Source organism: Coffea arabica, chromosome 5e (genome assembly GCF_036785885.1).
Source record: "Coffea arabica cultivar ET-39 chromosome 5e, Coffea Arabica ET-39 HiFi, whole genome shotgun sequence".
Lineage (NCBI taxonomy): Eukaryota > Viridiplantae > Streptophyta > Magnoliopsida > Gentianales > Rubiaceae > Coffea > Coffea arabica.
In genome coordinates, this window is record NC_092318.1 from 53,789,460 (window position 1) to 53,807,017 (window position 17,558).

Below are 17,558 nucleotides of genomic sequence, written 5' to 3' on the forward strand. Positions count from 1 at the left end.
CTTAGGATCTGACTGCCATGATTGCTGTATCTCAGATAGCAAATCCGTAGTAATACCATGGATTGACCAAGAGGTGGCGGTTGCATGAGGTATCCTGGATAGAGCATCAGCTGTGACATTTTCACTACCCTTCTTGAACTGCACCACATAGTCATACCCCATCAATTTGGATAACCACTTCTGCTGGCTTGGTGTTGAAATTTTTTGTTCCATCAGATATTTGAGGCTCTGATGATCAGTTTTGATGATGAAATGTCCTCCTAACAGGTATGGTCTCCATTTCTGTATGGCATTCACAATGGCTAGCATTTCCTTTTCATAAACTGACAGGCCCTGGTGCTTAGGTGCTAAGGCCTTGCTAAAGAATGCTAGTGGCCTCCCCTGCTGTAGCAAGACAGCTCCAATGCCAAAGTTGGAAGCATCTGTTTCTACTACAAACTCCTGGGAAAAATCTGGTAAGGTTAGTACTGGAGGGGAAGTCATAGCAAGCTTCAATTGATCGAATGCTGTGGTAGCTCCATCATGCCATGCAAAGGCATTTTTCTTGAGCAAATCTGTTAAGGGCCTTGCTATCATCCCATATCCTTTAATAAACCTGCGGTAATAGCCTGTCAAACCCAAAAAACCCCTCAACTCCTTGATGGTAACAGGTGTAGGCCACTGCTGAATGCTTACAAGTTTCTGAGGATCTGCGCTAACTCCCTCTGCTGAAATCACATGACCCAAGTATTCAATCTGGTCAGCCGCAAACGAACACTTGTTCCTCTTGACCTTGAGTTGGTGTTTGAGTAACGTCTCAAACACTGTTGTCAAGTGCTGTAAGTGCTCATCCTCGGACTTACTGTATATTAAGATATCGTCAAAGAAAACCAGCAGGAACTTCCTTAGAAAAGGCCTGAAGATGTCATTCATTAAACTCTGGAAGGTTGATGGTGCGTTGGTTAGGCCAAATGGCATAACTAAAAATTCATAGTGTCCATCGTGAGTCCGAAATGCCGTTTTAGCAATATCATCCGAATGCATTCGAATCTGGTGATACCCCGACCTTAGATCTAACTTAGTAAAAACAACAGCTCCAAACAGCTCATCAAAGAGCTCTTCGATCAATGGAATAGGGAATTTATCCTTTACCGTAGCCTTGTTGAGCTCCCTATAGTCCACACACATTCGCCAAGTACCGTCTTTCTTTTTTACCAAGACTACGGGAGAGGAATAAGGGCTATTACTGGGTCTAACAACACCATTATCCAACATTTCAGTCACCAACCTTTCAATTTCGCCTTTCTGAAATGCAGGGTATCTATAAGGTCTAACATTTATTGGTTGTGTGCCCTCCTTGAGATAGATCCTGTGGTCATGCATTCTAGCAGGGGGTAATAGCATAGGTTTTTCAAATACCTTATTGTAATTTGCTAAAAGTAACTCAAGTTGGTGTTTGTAGGGAGTTACCTTTACTTCACGTTCCATGGAAGCACAGTCTGCTATCACTTCCGCTTCTTTGTAGTCATTTTCTGCCGTCACCAAGCACAGCTGAGCTGTTTCAATTTGCTCAGGAGCTTCTGCATTTGCTTTTTTGAAACTACTTGGACTGGTTGTTGTTTGATCCCCCTTAATACCGCCTTCTTGCCCTTCTGAACAAACTCCATGCGTAGCTCAGAGAAATTCCACTTAACATCCCCTAAAGTAGATAACCACTGCATTCCAAGTACTACTTCACAACCGCCTACAGGTAGGACCAATACATCTCCCTCAAATACTTGACCTTGCATTCTCCACTGGAACCCAGGGCATAGAGTGGTCGTGGTGAGAGAGCTTCCATCTGCCACTACTACTTTAACAGGAGCAACTTGCACTGTTCTCAGGCCAAACTTTCTTACCATGTTGGGATGTAGGAAGTTGTGGGAACTGCCACAATCTATAAGGATACTGAAGGTTTTTCTTTCGACTTGGCCATGTACCCTCATAGTCCTGAAATTAGGAACCAATAAGCTACACATGGCACTAGTAGAAATTTGAGCTAGATTACCTTCTGTCACCTCTTCTTGTTCATCCTCCTCCAAGCATTCTGGTTCCTGTTCCTCAGTCTCCTCTTCAACACATTCAATCCTGAAAAGTTGCCTCCTCCTGCACTGATGACCGGGACTGTAACGTTCATTGCACCAGTAGCATAGCCCCTTAGCTCTCTTTTCATCCATTTCAGCAGTGCTCAAGAACCGGGAGTTCCGCCTCTGTTTCCCCACATTTCTCCCCCATTGTTCCCCTGGTTTGGGTAATATAGAGGTGCTGTTCAGATTACTCTGCCTGGCGAAGCTGTTACTCGGGCCAACATTTGGTGAGTAAGGGGTAGGCATTCTTGAAGGTCCTGGGTGTTTGTTGTTTTTCCAAGTATTCAGAATTTTGGCCTCCTCAATTTTAGCTAGGCCCACCGCGTGTTGTAGGTCGCGAGGCATGAACATCCTGACTGACAACTGGATTTCTTCCCTCAATCCCCTTATGAAACAGCTCACCGCATACTGCTCAGGAAGAGCTACTCGATTCAGCAGCTCTTCGAATGAATCCTGGTATTCTTTCACGGTCCTGGTCTGCTTCAAGCTCTTCAGATCTCCCATGGGATCATCATAAAGACAATCCCCAAATCTGGCGCCCAAGGCTCTCACGTACTCTTCCCATGAAGGTGGATCTCTAGAGATCCTAGCCTTCATGAAAACTTGATGCCACTGCAGAGCCTTATCCTCCAAATGCATCGCAGCTATTCTGACCTTGGTTTCTGAAGGAGTTTCATCGATTTCAAAGAATTGGTCACACTTATATAACCAGCTCTTGAAGTCTTCCCCTCCGAATTTGGGAAACTCGATGCGAGAGAATCTGGTCGGAGTCTGATAGCTGCCTCCGCGGCTTCCTGGATATTCATCCTTAGAATTGCGTGATGATTCTTGCTGCCCAGAACTCCTTTGGCTACAAACTTCCAACACCAGGCTTTTGATTGCTTCCAGCTCTCGTTCGAACTGCTCCCTCTGTTCCTTCAGCAGATTCCGAATGGTTTCCTCGAACTTCCTGTTCTCTTAGCCCCTTGTGCCTTCTGCCATTATCACTGGATTTTTGACTGAGCTGGGATGACCCAGCTCTGATACCACTGATACAGAGGACAGAGAGGGACCGAAAACTCCCTACCAGAAGAGATGAAAAAAGATTGGAGAACACCTCTTGGTGGCGAGGGAGTGAATATTATTGATGATCAGAGTTTAGACAAGAGATTTGGGAAAGGAATTTGTTACAATCTGTTCGATGATATTCCCTGAACACTACTGATCCTTTATACTAGTAGAGAGGCAGAGCAAGTGGAGTTAGTTATAACTAACTTCATTTGCCATTCCTTGCTATTTTTGGAGCCATGCATGTGCTCCGCACGTAGGCTTCCCATGCATGACCTTTCTAATTTTGTTAATTGGTTACATACCCGCTAAACAGAAAAACAAATGCAGAAGAAGATAACAAAGTGACTAGAAATGCCCAAAATACCCATGGTCATTATTTGTGTACGTAACAGTATAAGTTTGACCAGCACCGATGGCCGAATCAACTCGCATCCCATCTCCCTCATCGTCAGGCGGAACATCCGGTGAAAGAACCAAAAAGAGCTGGTGGCCCTTTGCTTTTCTCGCATCAGTTCTACCAGTTGTTGTAGGAGTTTTAGTCTACCAACTGGACTCCTTCGACCCTGCTCCTTACCCAGCCCACGAGTTGACTCAGAAGAAACCCCTGATAGTGCCTAAGAGCAACCCTCGCATGCTTAAAGGAGCAGGGATTATTGGGGTCGGAAAACTGCTAGGGCCTGAAGACATAGCTTACGATCCGAAGTCCGGAGTTATCTATACTGGTTGTGAGGATGGATGGATAAACGATTCAGCGGCCGACTCGATTGTGGCGGACTGGATAAACACTGGCGGCCGGCCTCTTGGAGTTGTTTGTGGGCACCATAGCTGAACTAACAATCGAAAATAGTTGGTCATTGATTTGTATCTGGAACGCTCTTCCCGTATTTATTTATTGGATTAAAAGCATGCTGGTACATGGTCTGACGTAAGTCGAAAAACGTTAGCTGAATAACAATCGAAATGCTGTGTCCTTCAATTTTGGCCGAAGCCGAAGACCAGAACATTGTCTTTTGTATTAAAGTGTGAAGGGTAAAGTAGGCATATCAGGTGAAAATTTGTGATAGAAATCTATTTTCCGCAAGAAACACACGCCTTTCCGGTGCGTTTAATACAAACACAGTAAATTTGATGATTTCCGTCGACTTTTCAGAATAATTCAAATCACGGGTACCGACACGTATTATATGAAATCACAGGAAATTTTTCTGTATGATGGCTATACCACAGGAGACTTTTATGTTGTTAACCCTTTATTAAACAATGAATAGTTTGCATGATATGAGATTTTAAAGAAACAGTAATATGATTCCAAATATTACAAAGAAAATAACAATGGTAAGCAAGATTTACAAGAGAAATGTGAGCTCACTTTGTCCATGTTCTTATTCACTCCCATGCTATACCACAGTCACAATTGGATATCCACAAAATAATTGACTAGACATCGAGTATATCATCCCAAACGATTTCTTCTATATTAGTGCATTTTAACTGATCAACAATCCTCATTTTGTTTAGAACAAAGAAAGGATGCAGTCACCCGGTAGAAAAAGATCATTAATTTGAAATTTGAAAGCTAGTCAAGATCGATTTCCCGCACCCTCAAGATCGATTTTCAATTTTAGAAGCTTGAAGGTGAAAACTCTTTGTTGATTCACACGTGAGTTAGATCATCACCATTGTCGACTTTCATATTCCCTCGCTGTTCTCCTGCTTCATTCTTGATGTTGTAGTTTTGATTAAAGTAGTCAATAAACAAAAATTTTGATCGAGCCCTACAAGACCCTTTGAACCAACTCGTCCAATTATTCCACCGACTCAAGTGTACGAGTACATCTTGAATTGGCAAGATCACGACACATCAGTCTTCGGATACTCCAAAAAGTTCATGCAGGTTTGATGCAGAATAGTTTAGATTTACCTCGTCCTTTTAACTGCCCGATAAAGAAAACTTGTGTGACCCGAATGAAAATTCTTGATTAGAGGTTCAGAAACCACATCATTATTTAATCCTCACCAACAATAGAGCGAGGCATGTGTGTTTATCGTTATTAATAAAGACAATCGTATATGCCCAACGTACAAAGAAAATTTAAACAATCATAATAGTTTTAAACCTCAATAAAAAGGGTGGAAATTACTAAAAGAGCAATAGATTACATGCATGTAAAATACATATAATCTAAATTAGCTAGTACTAATTAATACTGCTACTTGGGCAAAGAACGTTTCTTGCGTAAATAACCAAGTCCAGGAGCATCCAACATTTTCTGGGCCCTTTACATAACAGTCACACGAACAACATCAAAAATTGATCACGGATCACTGCCTAATCAAATCGGGGACACACTTGGAATTATGAGCCTGCTGGGTTACAGCAGGACATTTCTCTGTCACGTTGCCAGAAGAACCATCATCAAAATTGGCTCAGCTGATGGTGGGTTCTCTCTTGCTTATGCCTTGGGATGCATGCTGCTATTGCTGGAACTCCATCCTTCGCACAGCTTTGAGGGGGCATTCATTCACATCAATCTCTCTCTGGAGTCTGGACCTGTTCTTCTTCTTCTTTGGCTAATTCCCTCCTCCCATAGTCCCATGTTGCTGATGCCACTCTACTTTTTCGGTGGCCATATATGACGCTAGCTGCTGATTAATATACTACTAGTATTATTGCTGCCGGCCGATCGATAATGATAATTTTCCTAGCTAGCTGCTACGTCTATCCCCATTGTTGTGTAGTGTACTTATATTATATATATGTACGATGCTAGGCGGTAAATAACTGATGTGTGCTTTCCATAGAAGACAGCCACACTGCATCCTAATCCTTAATCCTAAGTAGGAGTTTACTGATCTTAATTGTTCCGGTGCTTGACAAGTGTTGGAATACAGCATCATCCACTGACTCCCCTGAAGACGCATTCTTCCTTCCTTTTTCCTGTTTAATGTACAAGCTTTTTAAATAAATAAATAAATGAAGTACAACCAACGCTCCAACGGTTAATTCCTTCGTTTATTGCTTGTAAAAAAAAATTGGGTAAGTGTTGATCTGACAGAGGAAAGGTATTAATAAGCCCGACAGGCTGCGAACTTCTTTTTTTTCCAAAATTGCTGGGCCCGGCAGCCACTGGAATTTTTTTTGAAAAAAAAAAACTTTGGTAGCCATCATCAAAAGGAAAGAAAAAAACGTCAGTGGTCATGACAAGATTCTGTAGATATTATGGTATGTTTTGTCTTTTAATATGTTATCATGTTTTTTGACAAGATTCTGCAGATATTATGGCCATTGGTGCTTATCACCTGGTGGTTTATTTCATGCATCTTTGATATGCTATTTGTTTCTGTACATCCTCGACAAGTTTGAATACTTAGTGCTGCCCAAAATTCTACAAAAAAAATAAAAAATTCGACGTAGTTGATATTGCTTCTTTACCAATTGGGATAATATCAGAAACCTCCTTGAGGTTTTTTTTTAATATCACTTGACACTCTTGAAGTTTTTGAAATATCACTTACCTCCCCTAATACTTGTAAAAAGTTTATATTAATTTTCACTTGACACTTAATTCATATATCAAATAAATCGAGTTCAAAAAAATTTTTTTTTTAAAAAAATAAAAGTCACTTTCTTCTCTTTCCTTTTTCTCCATCATTTTCTCTTACTCATTGTTTGGATGACTATGCAATATTTTATTTGTAAATTATAATAAATTAAATTTTGTTTATCTTTTATTTTTTATAATTGTTATAAAATAGAATATGATTTATTTGCTTATTTTGAGTTAACTTTTATAATGATTGGTACAATTTAATAGTTTGTGCAAGGGTTGAGAAAATGTTAAAAAAAATGTAGAGCGGTTTTAAACATATAGAGTTAAATTGGTGCAAATCTATTTCTTTTCAAATATATTTTTTATTTTTTAAGTCTATATTTTTATGAAGTATAGCATTATGATGTGATAGTACTACAAAAGATTTTTTTTAGGTGATGATTCTCTTGAAGTGAACAAAGTGGTTTAGGAGTATTTGTATTTAGCAAATGAATGGGCAGTTTAAAACTTTTAAAAGTTTTGTTATACAAATAACAAAAATAAGGGAGGTAAGTGATATTTTAAAACCTTAAAGGTGCCATGCGATATTAAGAAAAATCTCAGAGGAGGTTTTTGATATTATCCCTTACCAATTAATTCTTCTCTCCTTCAATGCTTTGCCTAACGATTCTACCAAGGAACTTATTGAAACTGAACAACCATTTCTTGAGGAAAAGTTTGAATACCAACCTGGTCATGACTAGACCTGACAATCATATTCAAAACCTAACAACCCACCCAACCCACCCACTAATTTGAGAGGTTGGGTTGGGTAAGTTGGGTATTGGGTCAATTTTGAGTTGAGTAATAAAAACCCACATATATATTTGGACGGTTTGGGTATTTGTGTTAGGCACCCATTACCCAACTTTTGCTAATTGAATCAAGTGAATAATCAACACAATCTTAAAAGGGTGAATAGTTACTCAAAAGCATCAACTATAGACTTTTTTTAAATTATTTTTTGCTATAAACATCTTTTGTGATTATAACATAATTCGCCAAGCAAGTTAAAATTTTTTTACTTGGCATATTTTTAATTCCTTGGCTACATACTTAATAGGGTATTACCCTATATATGGACAAGGCCAGATGTGTTAGAATAGTTGCCAGATTCATCGTGACAAAAAAATTAATTTGCATTTATGAGTTAGATATTTAGCTACAATGTGACCTTTTTTCATTTATATTATCGTCATCAAAATGTTCAGTATGAAGAATTTGAACATTATTAAATTCGAAATTAATTTTGAGACATTAATGTTAACTTACAACTACTCATGTCCTCGGTGCTTAATAACTACCACATAACTCATTCATGCTAAAAGATTTTTGTTTTTGTAAACTGTATTCTCAATATGTAAAAACTACATAAATCCAAAATTACCATACTTTCTTTGTGAAAATATTAGCATAAAATCTTTTTTTAGGCGATTTGGGTATTTGTGTTGGACACCCATTTAAATTTTTTTTTTTGTATGTGAAAATATATTTGAGAGAGTTTATATATCAAAATCTATTAATTAATATATTGGGTCATGGGTTTGAGATGACCCAATATGACCCAACCCAAAATTAACCCAATCTAAAGTTGGGCGGGTTGGGTGTAACCTATTTAAATGAAAATCCAATATTAACCCGCCCAAAACCCTCCCAACCGGCCCAATTGCCAGGTATAGTCATGACCGCCGACATTATTTTTTTCTTTTGATGATGTCAGCCCGGTTGCCATCAGGTATGATTATTATTATTATTTTAGCAATATATGAAGGAATTAGCCGGCTCCAATGGATCATAGCTCTACAATTGCCATTCTCAATATTTTGGGCTGTAATTGAACTAAACTGCTCATAATCAACTCAATCAAAAACTCAATTCAGATTCTAATTGACCAAAATTGAATCGAGTTTGAGTAGTTCGACAAGTCTAGCAAATCGAATTCGAGTATCAAATAATAAGGATCGAAGGTTCGTCAAGTCTTATCGAATTTTTCAATTTTAATTCTTTAATATATTATTATTATGGAATTATCCTTGTATCCAAACAAGTGGTTGAATTTTTGAAATGTTTCAAGTCATATGAAAGTTTTTAACGGGTAATAATGTCTTTTCAATCAAAATTACTAAAAGAATTGAAATTCGTAAGTCTTTTTGACTCGAATTTGATAAGATTCATATTGACTTGAATCCATGCGAGTCGAATTCGAATTCCAATAATACTATTTGTTCGAGCTCGAGTATCTTTTCTGCATGTCAAGTTGAGCTCGAGTATAGCGATACTCGAGATTAACTTGATTCGATTACATCTTCAGTCAATCAGCACTAAAACCACAAATGTGCAAACTAAAACAACAAGAAACGTATCGAAACAGTTGTTGGGCGCAAATTTCAATAAGCGATAAATTTAAGGAGACAAAAGGGTTTTTGATGCTTGTTGAGAAACCAAACAAAATCATGGCGCAAAAACTTGGGCCCTTTCAAGAGCAAACAAGTAGTCTTTGGGCTTAAGATCCAACTCCACCTTGTTAGTTTCGTTTTGGGTGTGACCCGTGCGCGAATGCCATTGGCGGGGGCCCGCTGCAGAAATGGAAAGTGCTGGAGCCGAGAACAAGTTAAATCAAATGAGACACAACAACGATATCACGTCCTATCGTTTCCAAAAAAAATGGAAAAAAACAACGATATAACGCGTTTTGAGGAAATTTCTGGGGGCCGGAACCGGAAGACGTGCCTTATCAGAACGCGGGGCCCGGTCTAGCAGCTCTGCTTGGTCGATTTAATCCCAAACTTGAACAAACTCTGCCATAGCCCAAACTATACGGATTAATTTTCCAAAAGTCTTGTCTCCTAAATTATGGTTGCCTGCTTTTATGTGGCTGGGTGGTAAGTGTCCTAGTTGCATGATAAGACAAGACAATGGCTTCATATTCTTAGAAAGGTTTTTGTGGTTGGTGGATCTAAATATGCATTCTTTGATTTTCTTGTACAAAATTATTGTAATTAATGCACAGATTTCTCAAATTTCTTGTAAAATCAAACTATTTACTAAAGAACTTCTAGTTTTTGTTTTCCGGTTTATCTAACATGTACCCTGTGAACACTCATTAACATGTATTTCAAGTGTTTAATTTTTAAGAATATAAAATTAAATAGGAAAAATGATAAACGCACAAAAAATAGTAATTATTAATATATGTATATACATAATAAATTTGGTAGAATGTAGTTGTGCTTGACGAATTACATATTAAAAAACATTTTTTTTATAGCAAATATATGACCCGCAATGGTCAAAAATAAGGTTAGCGCCATGGGTATCATTGATGGTTCATTTGTGCTTGATTTAAAATCAGATGAACGAGATTAATTGCAAGGTATAAATCTCAACGTGCGACAGAATTTTGAGTCTCGTAAATAGACTAATGGATAACTCACCTCCTCGCTATTAGAATTCCTAGTTTGCATGTATCACACAAAAATATCATGACGTTTAAGTTGTAATTGTAAAGTCTATACATTCAATACATACCTTACATGACATTTAAGTTGGTCAATGATTGTCCTCATCCTTTGGAGTGCGACAAAGACCGATACTTGTTATGGCATCATGACTTCCTTTTCGTGGTGAGGGTAGATTTATGATACTGATCCTTAGACTTTGAAATAAGATTAGGATGAGAAATTCAACGTAAATTTTTTTTTTAGAACGTTTTTTCACCTATTTATTTGTGAACTCTCTTTTTTTAAAAAAAAAAAAAATCTCAAATATATGTTATCTCAACAATCATTACAATTCCAAGTTATCAGTTTACTATAGTATCAAGACTCACTCTAAACGTAATCATATGTGTCATGAATAAAACTATTAAACTATAATTCAATAAGACGTCTTTTGGATTTTTTTTTTTGTTCAAGAGAATTTCTAAGCTTTATAAGGAAAATGGAAATGACTTGAAAGTTCTGATTAATATTCTTACTAACGTTAAGTTATGAGGACTCATTTTAAAAATTTGTTTAAAGAGAGAATTACAGTTTTGATCTTAAATATTTTGGATATGAGTACTAAAGTTTGGATGAAAGCAAATATAGTTCCAAAAAATTTCATTTTTTATGCATATTTAGCCCTAATGACTTATTTTTATCAATATCTACCGCAATCAGGTAATCTGCTAGCAACTATTTTTAGAAAAATTTTACAAATTAATAAAATATTGTTGGCCATAATTTTGTAATGAAAAAAAATGCCTTATTACTCATATGCCAGTCACAGTGTAATCTTTTTTGATTTTGTAACTTTGTTAAATTTAATTATTTTTTATATCAGATATATCTATGACACATTCTATATATTTTTGACTATTAGTGCAGATTTTTTTGTTAAAAAAATCGTGTTGGACGATTTCTGGTTAGTACATTAATAATATTGGCTTCTAATTTATATAAAGTAACAATAGTAAATTCGACTAGGTTTTAAACCCCTTTTAGGAAGGTAAAATTGAATTGAAATATAGTTCAAAAGGAAAACACCCCCCATTCTCAATCTTTTCAATAAAACCACAACTAATTTATTTCTTTGCACAAAAGGTACATTCCAAAGGTGACCGAATGGTGCACATATTCGAGCCCAGTCTAAAACTCAAATAGACCAGCAGCATAATTGAGCGGATCTACACATATATTCAACATCCCTATTGCAGGAATCATCCCCCACCCCCCCCCCCCCCCCAACAAAAAAGAATCTATCATCATCCCTTCCCTATTCTCGTATATTAGGCTAGTTTAGATTATAGAAATCCTATAATTAGAACAAAAAAAAAATCACCCCTTCCCACTACACTTGAGAGTATGGTATTTTTCTTCCTATCCTATTTCTGCCATTAACTTTTAGACCGACAAGTGTTCGCACATGATGCACGTAATATAAGACGTGACCGTAGCCCCGAAGACTCGTGAAAGCGAACCACCAAACCAACAAAGCCGAAACCATCCAAAACCTAACAATTATTAACAAAGCTCCCACAAATACAATCCAATTACATTACACATTTCTCTATCTACTTTTCGATATAGTCAGCACGGACGCTGCCATTTGCTGACCTGGCATCCCGTCTTCTCTTCCCTCTGATTTGCCCGTCATCAACCATGTAAAGAAAAAAAAGAAAGAAAAATCTATCTTTTAGAGTTTTCAAAAATCAAATCTTTCACCTTCATATACTCAAGACTCTCTCTTCCTTCTCTCTCCTGTTGGCCCAAACAAAAAAAAAAAAAAGAACTCATCTTTTGCAGTCAATTTTACTCCGTATTTTTTGTTTGTTCAAAAAGAAATAAAGTTAGGTTTTGTGTGTTTTGTTTGTTTTCTCACGAGGGTTTAAACTTTTTTGGGGGACCGGAATATTTGTTGTTGAGGAAATTTTGAAGCCTTGTACTTTTCTTGGTGGTTGTTTGTGTCTGTACTGAGAGTTTTGATGAACGTTTTGACTATTGTTGAAGACTGAAGATTGGTGAAGTGATCAAGATAGAATTATTGCTCTGGCAGCTGCTTTCAAGAACTTACTGCTGCAGTAAGATTAAAACCCTTTTTGGGATTTTTTTTTTTAAGTTTTACTAGAACGAGTTTTAGGTTTAATGGTGCCTTTAGCCTCTTTTCTTTCTTCCCTTAATGTGTACTGGGGTTTTTCTTGAGCGAGTTATCACTAAGCCTGTTTTTTTTTCCCAGTACGATGCACTCTTTTGGTTTTTCGATTTTTTTTCTTTTCTTTATAGTAATTTTGATGATCCTTTGATCTAGTTTGGCTTCAAGTTTTCAGCTTAATAATATGTAAATCGTCAAGATTAAAAATTGCGAAGAAGTTACAATTGTGTTGTTGCATATGTGTGATTTAGGAAGAATTCGTGATTGTGGTTTTTAACCACATTTATCAGGTAATTTATGTTGGTTTATGCGTAGATTTGGTACTTAGTTTCGTGAGTTCTTGTTTATGTAAAATAGAATGGCGTGGTTCGAACTCTTGTCGGCACGGAATATTCTCAGCAATACTGATGAGCTAATATCGTCCGGCTAAATTCCAGTGAACCAGTTTGCTCTTTGAGGCACCCTGTTGAATAGGTTTTCTTGCCCTTTTTCTTTTTGGGTCCTTTTTAAACTTCGAAGTTTTTGAAATGCTAGATCAGTCTATCGGCATGTTCTTCAAGGTTTCCCCGGCAATGCTGTATGGGATTTTGTTAAAGAACTCTTTTTCATGACCGCACAAATTCAAGTCTTATGATATTTCCCTAATAATTCTCTTCCATGTCTTGCAAAGTTAAGAAACTGGAAACAGGGGAATCTTTTTTGAGAAGGTCTCCTCAGAAAAGACAGTTTCAGACAAACATGTCCAGTCCTTTGTATGTTCTCTGTTTATATTATTTGAAAGATGAATAATCGTTGCATTCTTAAGCTAACGTTACTTCATTTGGAGGTTTGTTGATATCTCTTTAAATGTTATTGCCTTAATTAAAGCCAGGTCTTTGAATGTGCTACTGTCGGAAGCATTTTACTTCATTTACTTCTTTTGCAATACGGCGTTCACTTACATAAAGTATTTAATTGAAAGGTTTTTCAAAAAGAGTCCAAATAAGGTGATTACTGAAGGATTGCTGAAACAACTTCAAGAGAAACATGTGTAGACTTTTATATTTGAAAGCTAACAATTTGCAACCCGAAATTTGGTGTCTATCATTTAAGTTTCTTTCAACCTTTCAAGTTAGGCTTTGTTTTTGTTGTGTCCACCTTTTGCTTTATGGTTTAGTTATGATTTTTAAGCAAGAATGGACCTTCTTTTTGTTGGGATGCTTCCCTCCACTCCCTGCCCCCTCCCCCTCTTTATCAGTGACCACCTTTTAATTGTATGTATCAGTTATATCCTTTGTTACCTTTTTACTCATCTTTCTTATTGTTTATATTGTTTTTTTATACATCCAGTTTTCAATTTTATTAGTAAAAATGAAATATTGAGCTTTCCGTTTCATGGGGACATGATATGCTTAAGAAGTTTATACTTCTATCTCAAGCTTGTAGTCTACTTAAATGTTAAGGCGTAGATCTTTTTTATGATTGACTCCCACACCCCCCGCCCCCCCAAAAAAAAACCCCCAAGAAAAAAGAAGAAGAAGAAGAAGAAGAAGAAGAAAGGGTAATGTTATACACGACACACAACATGTGAGAATTTTAGTATAACCTAAGTACTCTCTCTCTGTGTATGGCTGGACACAGACAGACATCTGTATGTCTCCAAGTTGAAGCTGTCGATAACTGACAAAGTTCCTTCAGATGCTTTTCTTTGTGACTTGTTCCCCTTTGGTCTTAAACAGCTTAAATTTAGTGATACGTGACTTTTTTGTATCTGAAGCTTCTTGTGCATTATGAGCTTTGCATGAATGAACTTTTTTTTACCTTGCCTTGAGTTATACTCTCTAGTTAGTTTGTAGAGCCCTTTCCAGGTTTACTCTCTCATAATAGTCTTTCCTGTTTGGGTGTTTTTGACAGGTGAATGTTCATAGGAGATTCAAGTGAGATGGTTGCAAAAGATCGTCAAAAGAACACAGGATCTCCTAAAGTTGTAGTGGGAGAGATAGACACTAGTGCACCTTTTCAGTCAGTTAAAGATGCCGTCAATTTATTTGGCGAGGGTGCTTTCTCAGGGGAAAAACCTGCCACTAGAAAAGTAAAGGCATATTCTGCAGAGGTACATCTACTACCCCTTTTCTTAGATTATTGTCATCCTTGGCCCTGATTGCTGATGCTTTTCTCTAGTCTTAGCAATATGTCACTGATGACTTGTGGGGCTATACAGTTTTAAGGTTTAATAAATGAAAATTATGTCCTTAGTCAAGATTTGGTTGTGCATTTGAATTTGTGATTTGTTAGTATAAATGTTTTTTAGACCAATAAAACTGTGGATCCCATACATGTTACAGTTGGTCTGTGCATCTACTGTCAACATTTTATAGTCTGAACTTGCAGCTTGCTTATTATACCCTGTAGCTTATGCTTTCTCTGCTTCTTTGTTATTTCAGAGAGTATTAGCAAAGGAGACACAGCTTCACTTGGTTCAGAAAGAGCTCAATAAGTTGAAAGATCAATTGAAGAATGCTGAAAGTACAAGAGCCCAAGCACTTTCAGACCTTGAAAAGGCTAAACGAGCCGTTGAGGGTTTGACTGCCAAACTCAATACTGTTGGTGAGTCGAAGAATTTGGCGATTAAAGCAACAGAAGTGGCAAAGAATCACATGGATAAGATGGAAGAAGCAGAAAGGTGCAATTCCAATGGTGTTGATGGTTCTCGGAGAGAGAATCTTGAAAGTGCGAGAGAACATTATATGGCTGTGAGTGCCGAACTTGATGCTACAAAACAAGATCTGAGGAAGATCCGTCAGGATTATGATGCATCTGGGGAAGCCAAAGCTGCAGCAATCAAGCAGGTAGCAGAAGCTGAGGTTGCTGCTAAAGCAAATATGGAGAAAGCTGGTGAACTATCCAAAGAAATTGCTGTTCTTCAGGAGTCAATTGAACAGGTGAAGCTTGCCAGTATGCAATCACAGGATGAAGAAGCGAAGTTATATGCTGATAAGGATGTCCTGAAGCAGTCTTACAAAACCAGACTGGAGGAGTCTGCAAATAAACTGAATGCCTTGAAGAAGGAGATTGATCCTGAACTGACTCGAAATCTGGAAACACAGTTGGCTGAAACCATGTTGCAAATTGAACAGCTAAGAAAAGAGATGGACAGCACAAAGGCTTCAGATCTTGATTCTGTGAAGATGGTTACTACAGAGCTGGATGATGCTAAGGAATCATTGCAAAAGGTAGCAGAAGAGGAGAGCTCAATGCGGAGCTTGGTGGAAAAACTTAAACTTGAGCTTGAGAATGTAAAAAAGGAGCATTCAGAGTTGAAAGAAAAGGAAGCGGACACAGAATCAATAGCTGGAAATCTGCATGTCAAGCTTCGCAAAACCAAGTCTGAGCTGGAAGCAGCCCTTGGAGAAAAGTCGAAAATAGAAGGTGCTTCTGATGATATGCTCTCTACCCTCGAGCAGCTGTCATCGGAGAATGAAATTGCAAGAAATGAGGCAGAGGAGATGAAGAAGCAAGCTGAGGAGTTGAAGAAAGAATCTGAAGCCACCAGAATTCTTCTAGAAGAAGCAGAAGAAAGGTTAAAAGTTGGATTGCAAGATGCTGAAGAAGCCAAAGTAGCTGAGGCTAGCGCCCTCGATCAGATTAAAGTTATGTCCGAGCGAACCAATGCTGCACGTGCATCTACCTCTGAAACAGGTGCCCAGATCACCATATCGAGAGATGAATTCGAGTCATTAAGCAAAAAAGTTGAAGAATCTGACAAGTTGGCAGAAATGAAAGTGGCTGCTGCAATAGCTCAGGTGGAAGCTGTGAAAGCAAGCGAAAATGAGGCCCTGAAGAAGTTAGAGGCCACTCAGAAGGAGATTGATGAAATTAAAGCTGCAACTCAGGAGGCATTGAAAAGGGCAGAGATGGCTGAGGCTGCCAAGAAAGCCGTGGAGGGAGAACTAAGGAGGTGGCATGAGCGTGAGCAAAAGAAGGCGGCAGAAGCAGCATCAAGAATTCTTGCCGAAACAGATATGTCCTTCACTGCTTCTCCAAATAATTACCGAATTCAAAAGCAGAATCCTCCAGAGAAAAGGATGGAATTCCGAAAGCTGGATAGAGCAAAAACCTCTGTTTCAAGGAAAGTACTTATGCCTAGTATCACTGGTATATTCCACAGGAAGAGAAACCAAGTTGAAGGTGGTTCTCCTTCTTATCTGCCCGGAGAGGAGCCTGTGTGATAAAGGGTATGGTTAAAGCCGAAGTAGTTTATCTGTGTATATTTTAGAGACGTGCAAACATTTTTCCTGTTTTTGTTTCACTTTCCTGACGGGGTCTATTTTGCTGAAAACAGTTTGGAGGAGGATTGGATGCCTTTCAGATTTAGATAATTGGCTGGAAATATTATTACATATTTTGTGTGATCGTTGCCTGTGTGCAGCATATGAAAATAAATGCTGGGAAGTGAATGTGCTGTCAGTGGAGATTCATACGATTCACAACATGAGTTTGAATTGGTCTAATCCAAGTGTTAGGCACAGAAGCCTGAAGTAAATTCTGCAAAGAGTCCCAAATTGAGTCATTAGTTCTGATATGACACGGCAAATGATGATGGTATTGGTCTCACAATATATATATTTTGTAGGGTTGGTCTCACAATGTTGAAGTCAATAATCTATCAGCAGAGTCTACGGATAACATTAATTGATATGTTCCACTGAAAAATCAGATGCTGCCACCCTCCTCCCTACATTCTGATCTTGCAGTAGTTAGTTTGCTTTCGAGGGCAGGGCACTAAAGCAATAATCTTGCAATCGCAGAATGTAGTATGGTGATGGTTCGCACGATCACAAGTTGGAACGTGACATAAGCTATAGTTCTTCTTTTGCGATTGATAGCATAAAATGAAATATTTGAATGAATGAATTAAATAATATTAAATTTTTTTAAATAAAATTTATTTCAAAATATAAGTGATATGTTATCCACTTATCATTTCATATAATATAGTATTTTTTAAATAAAATTTATTTTAAAAAAAAGTGATGCGCTATTCACTTATTATTTGATATGATATGTACTCAATGTATCATATTTGATTTAATGAATTCAGAATGTAATTTACAGACCTTAATTTTATCAAATTCACCCTTAACTCAGATTTTCTTCTTAACCCCACAAGCACAAAACACATGTTAAAGAGGGAGTAAAATGG

General features: G+C 37.6%; 2 protein-coding genes across 3 annotated transcripts; both read left to right on the top strand.

Annotated features, from left to right (window-relative positions):
• The first annotated feature begins 3,567 nt into the window (after positions 1–3,567).
• LOC113687702 (protein STRICTOSIDINE SYNTHASE-LIKE 4-like) lies at positions 3,568–3,984 on the top strand. Its single transcript, XM_027205246.1, has one exon. It carries the CDS (start codon positions 3,568–3,570, stop codon positions 3,982–3,984), a length of 417 nt encoding a protein of 138 aa, XP_027061047.1.
• Positions 3,985–11,776: 7,792 nt separating this feature from the next.
• Positions 11,777–16,822, top strand: LOC113688450 (WEB family protein At5g55860-like). 2 transcript variants are annotated; one of them, XM_072049381.1, is made up of 4 exons: positions 11,777–12,305; positions 14,270–14,468; positions 14,800–16,590; positions 16,698–16,822. In XM_072049381.1, exons 2-3 carry the CDS (start codon positions 14,274–14,276, stop codon positions 16,582–16,584), a joined length of 1,980 nt encoding a protein of 659 aa, XP_071905482.1. In that variant the 5' UTR covers positions 11,777–12,305; positions 14,270–14,273; the 3' UTR covers positions 16,585–16,590; positions 16,698–16,822. The 2 variants fall into 2 exon arrangements, with proteins under 2 accessions (XP_071905482.1, XP_027062067.1); XM_027206266.2 differs by having other exon boundaries at positions 14,800–16,822.
• Positions 16,823–17,558: the final 736 nt, after the last annotated feature.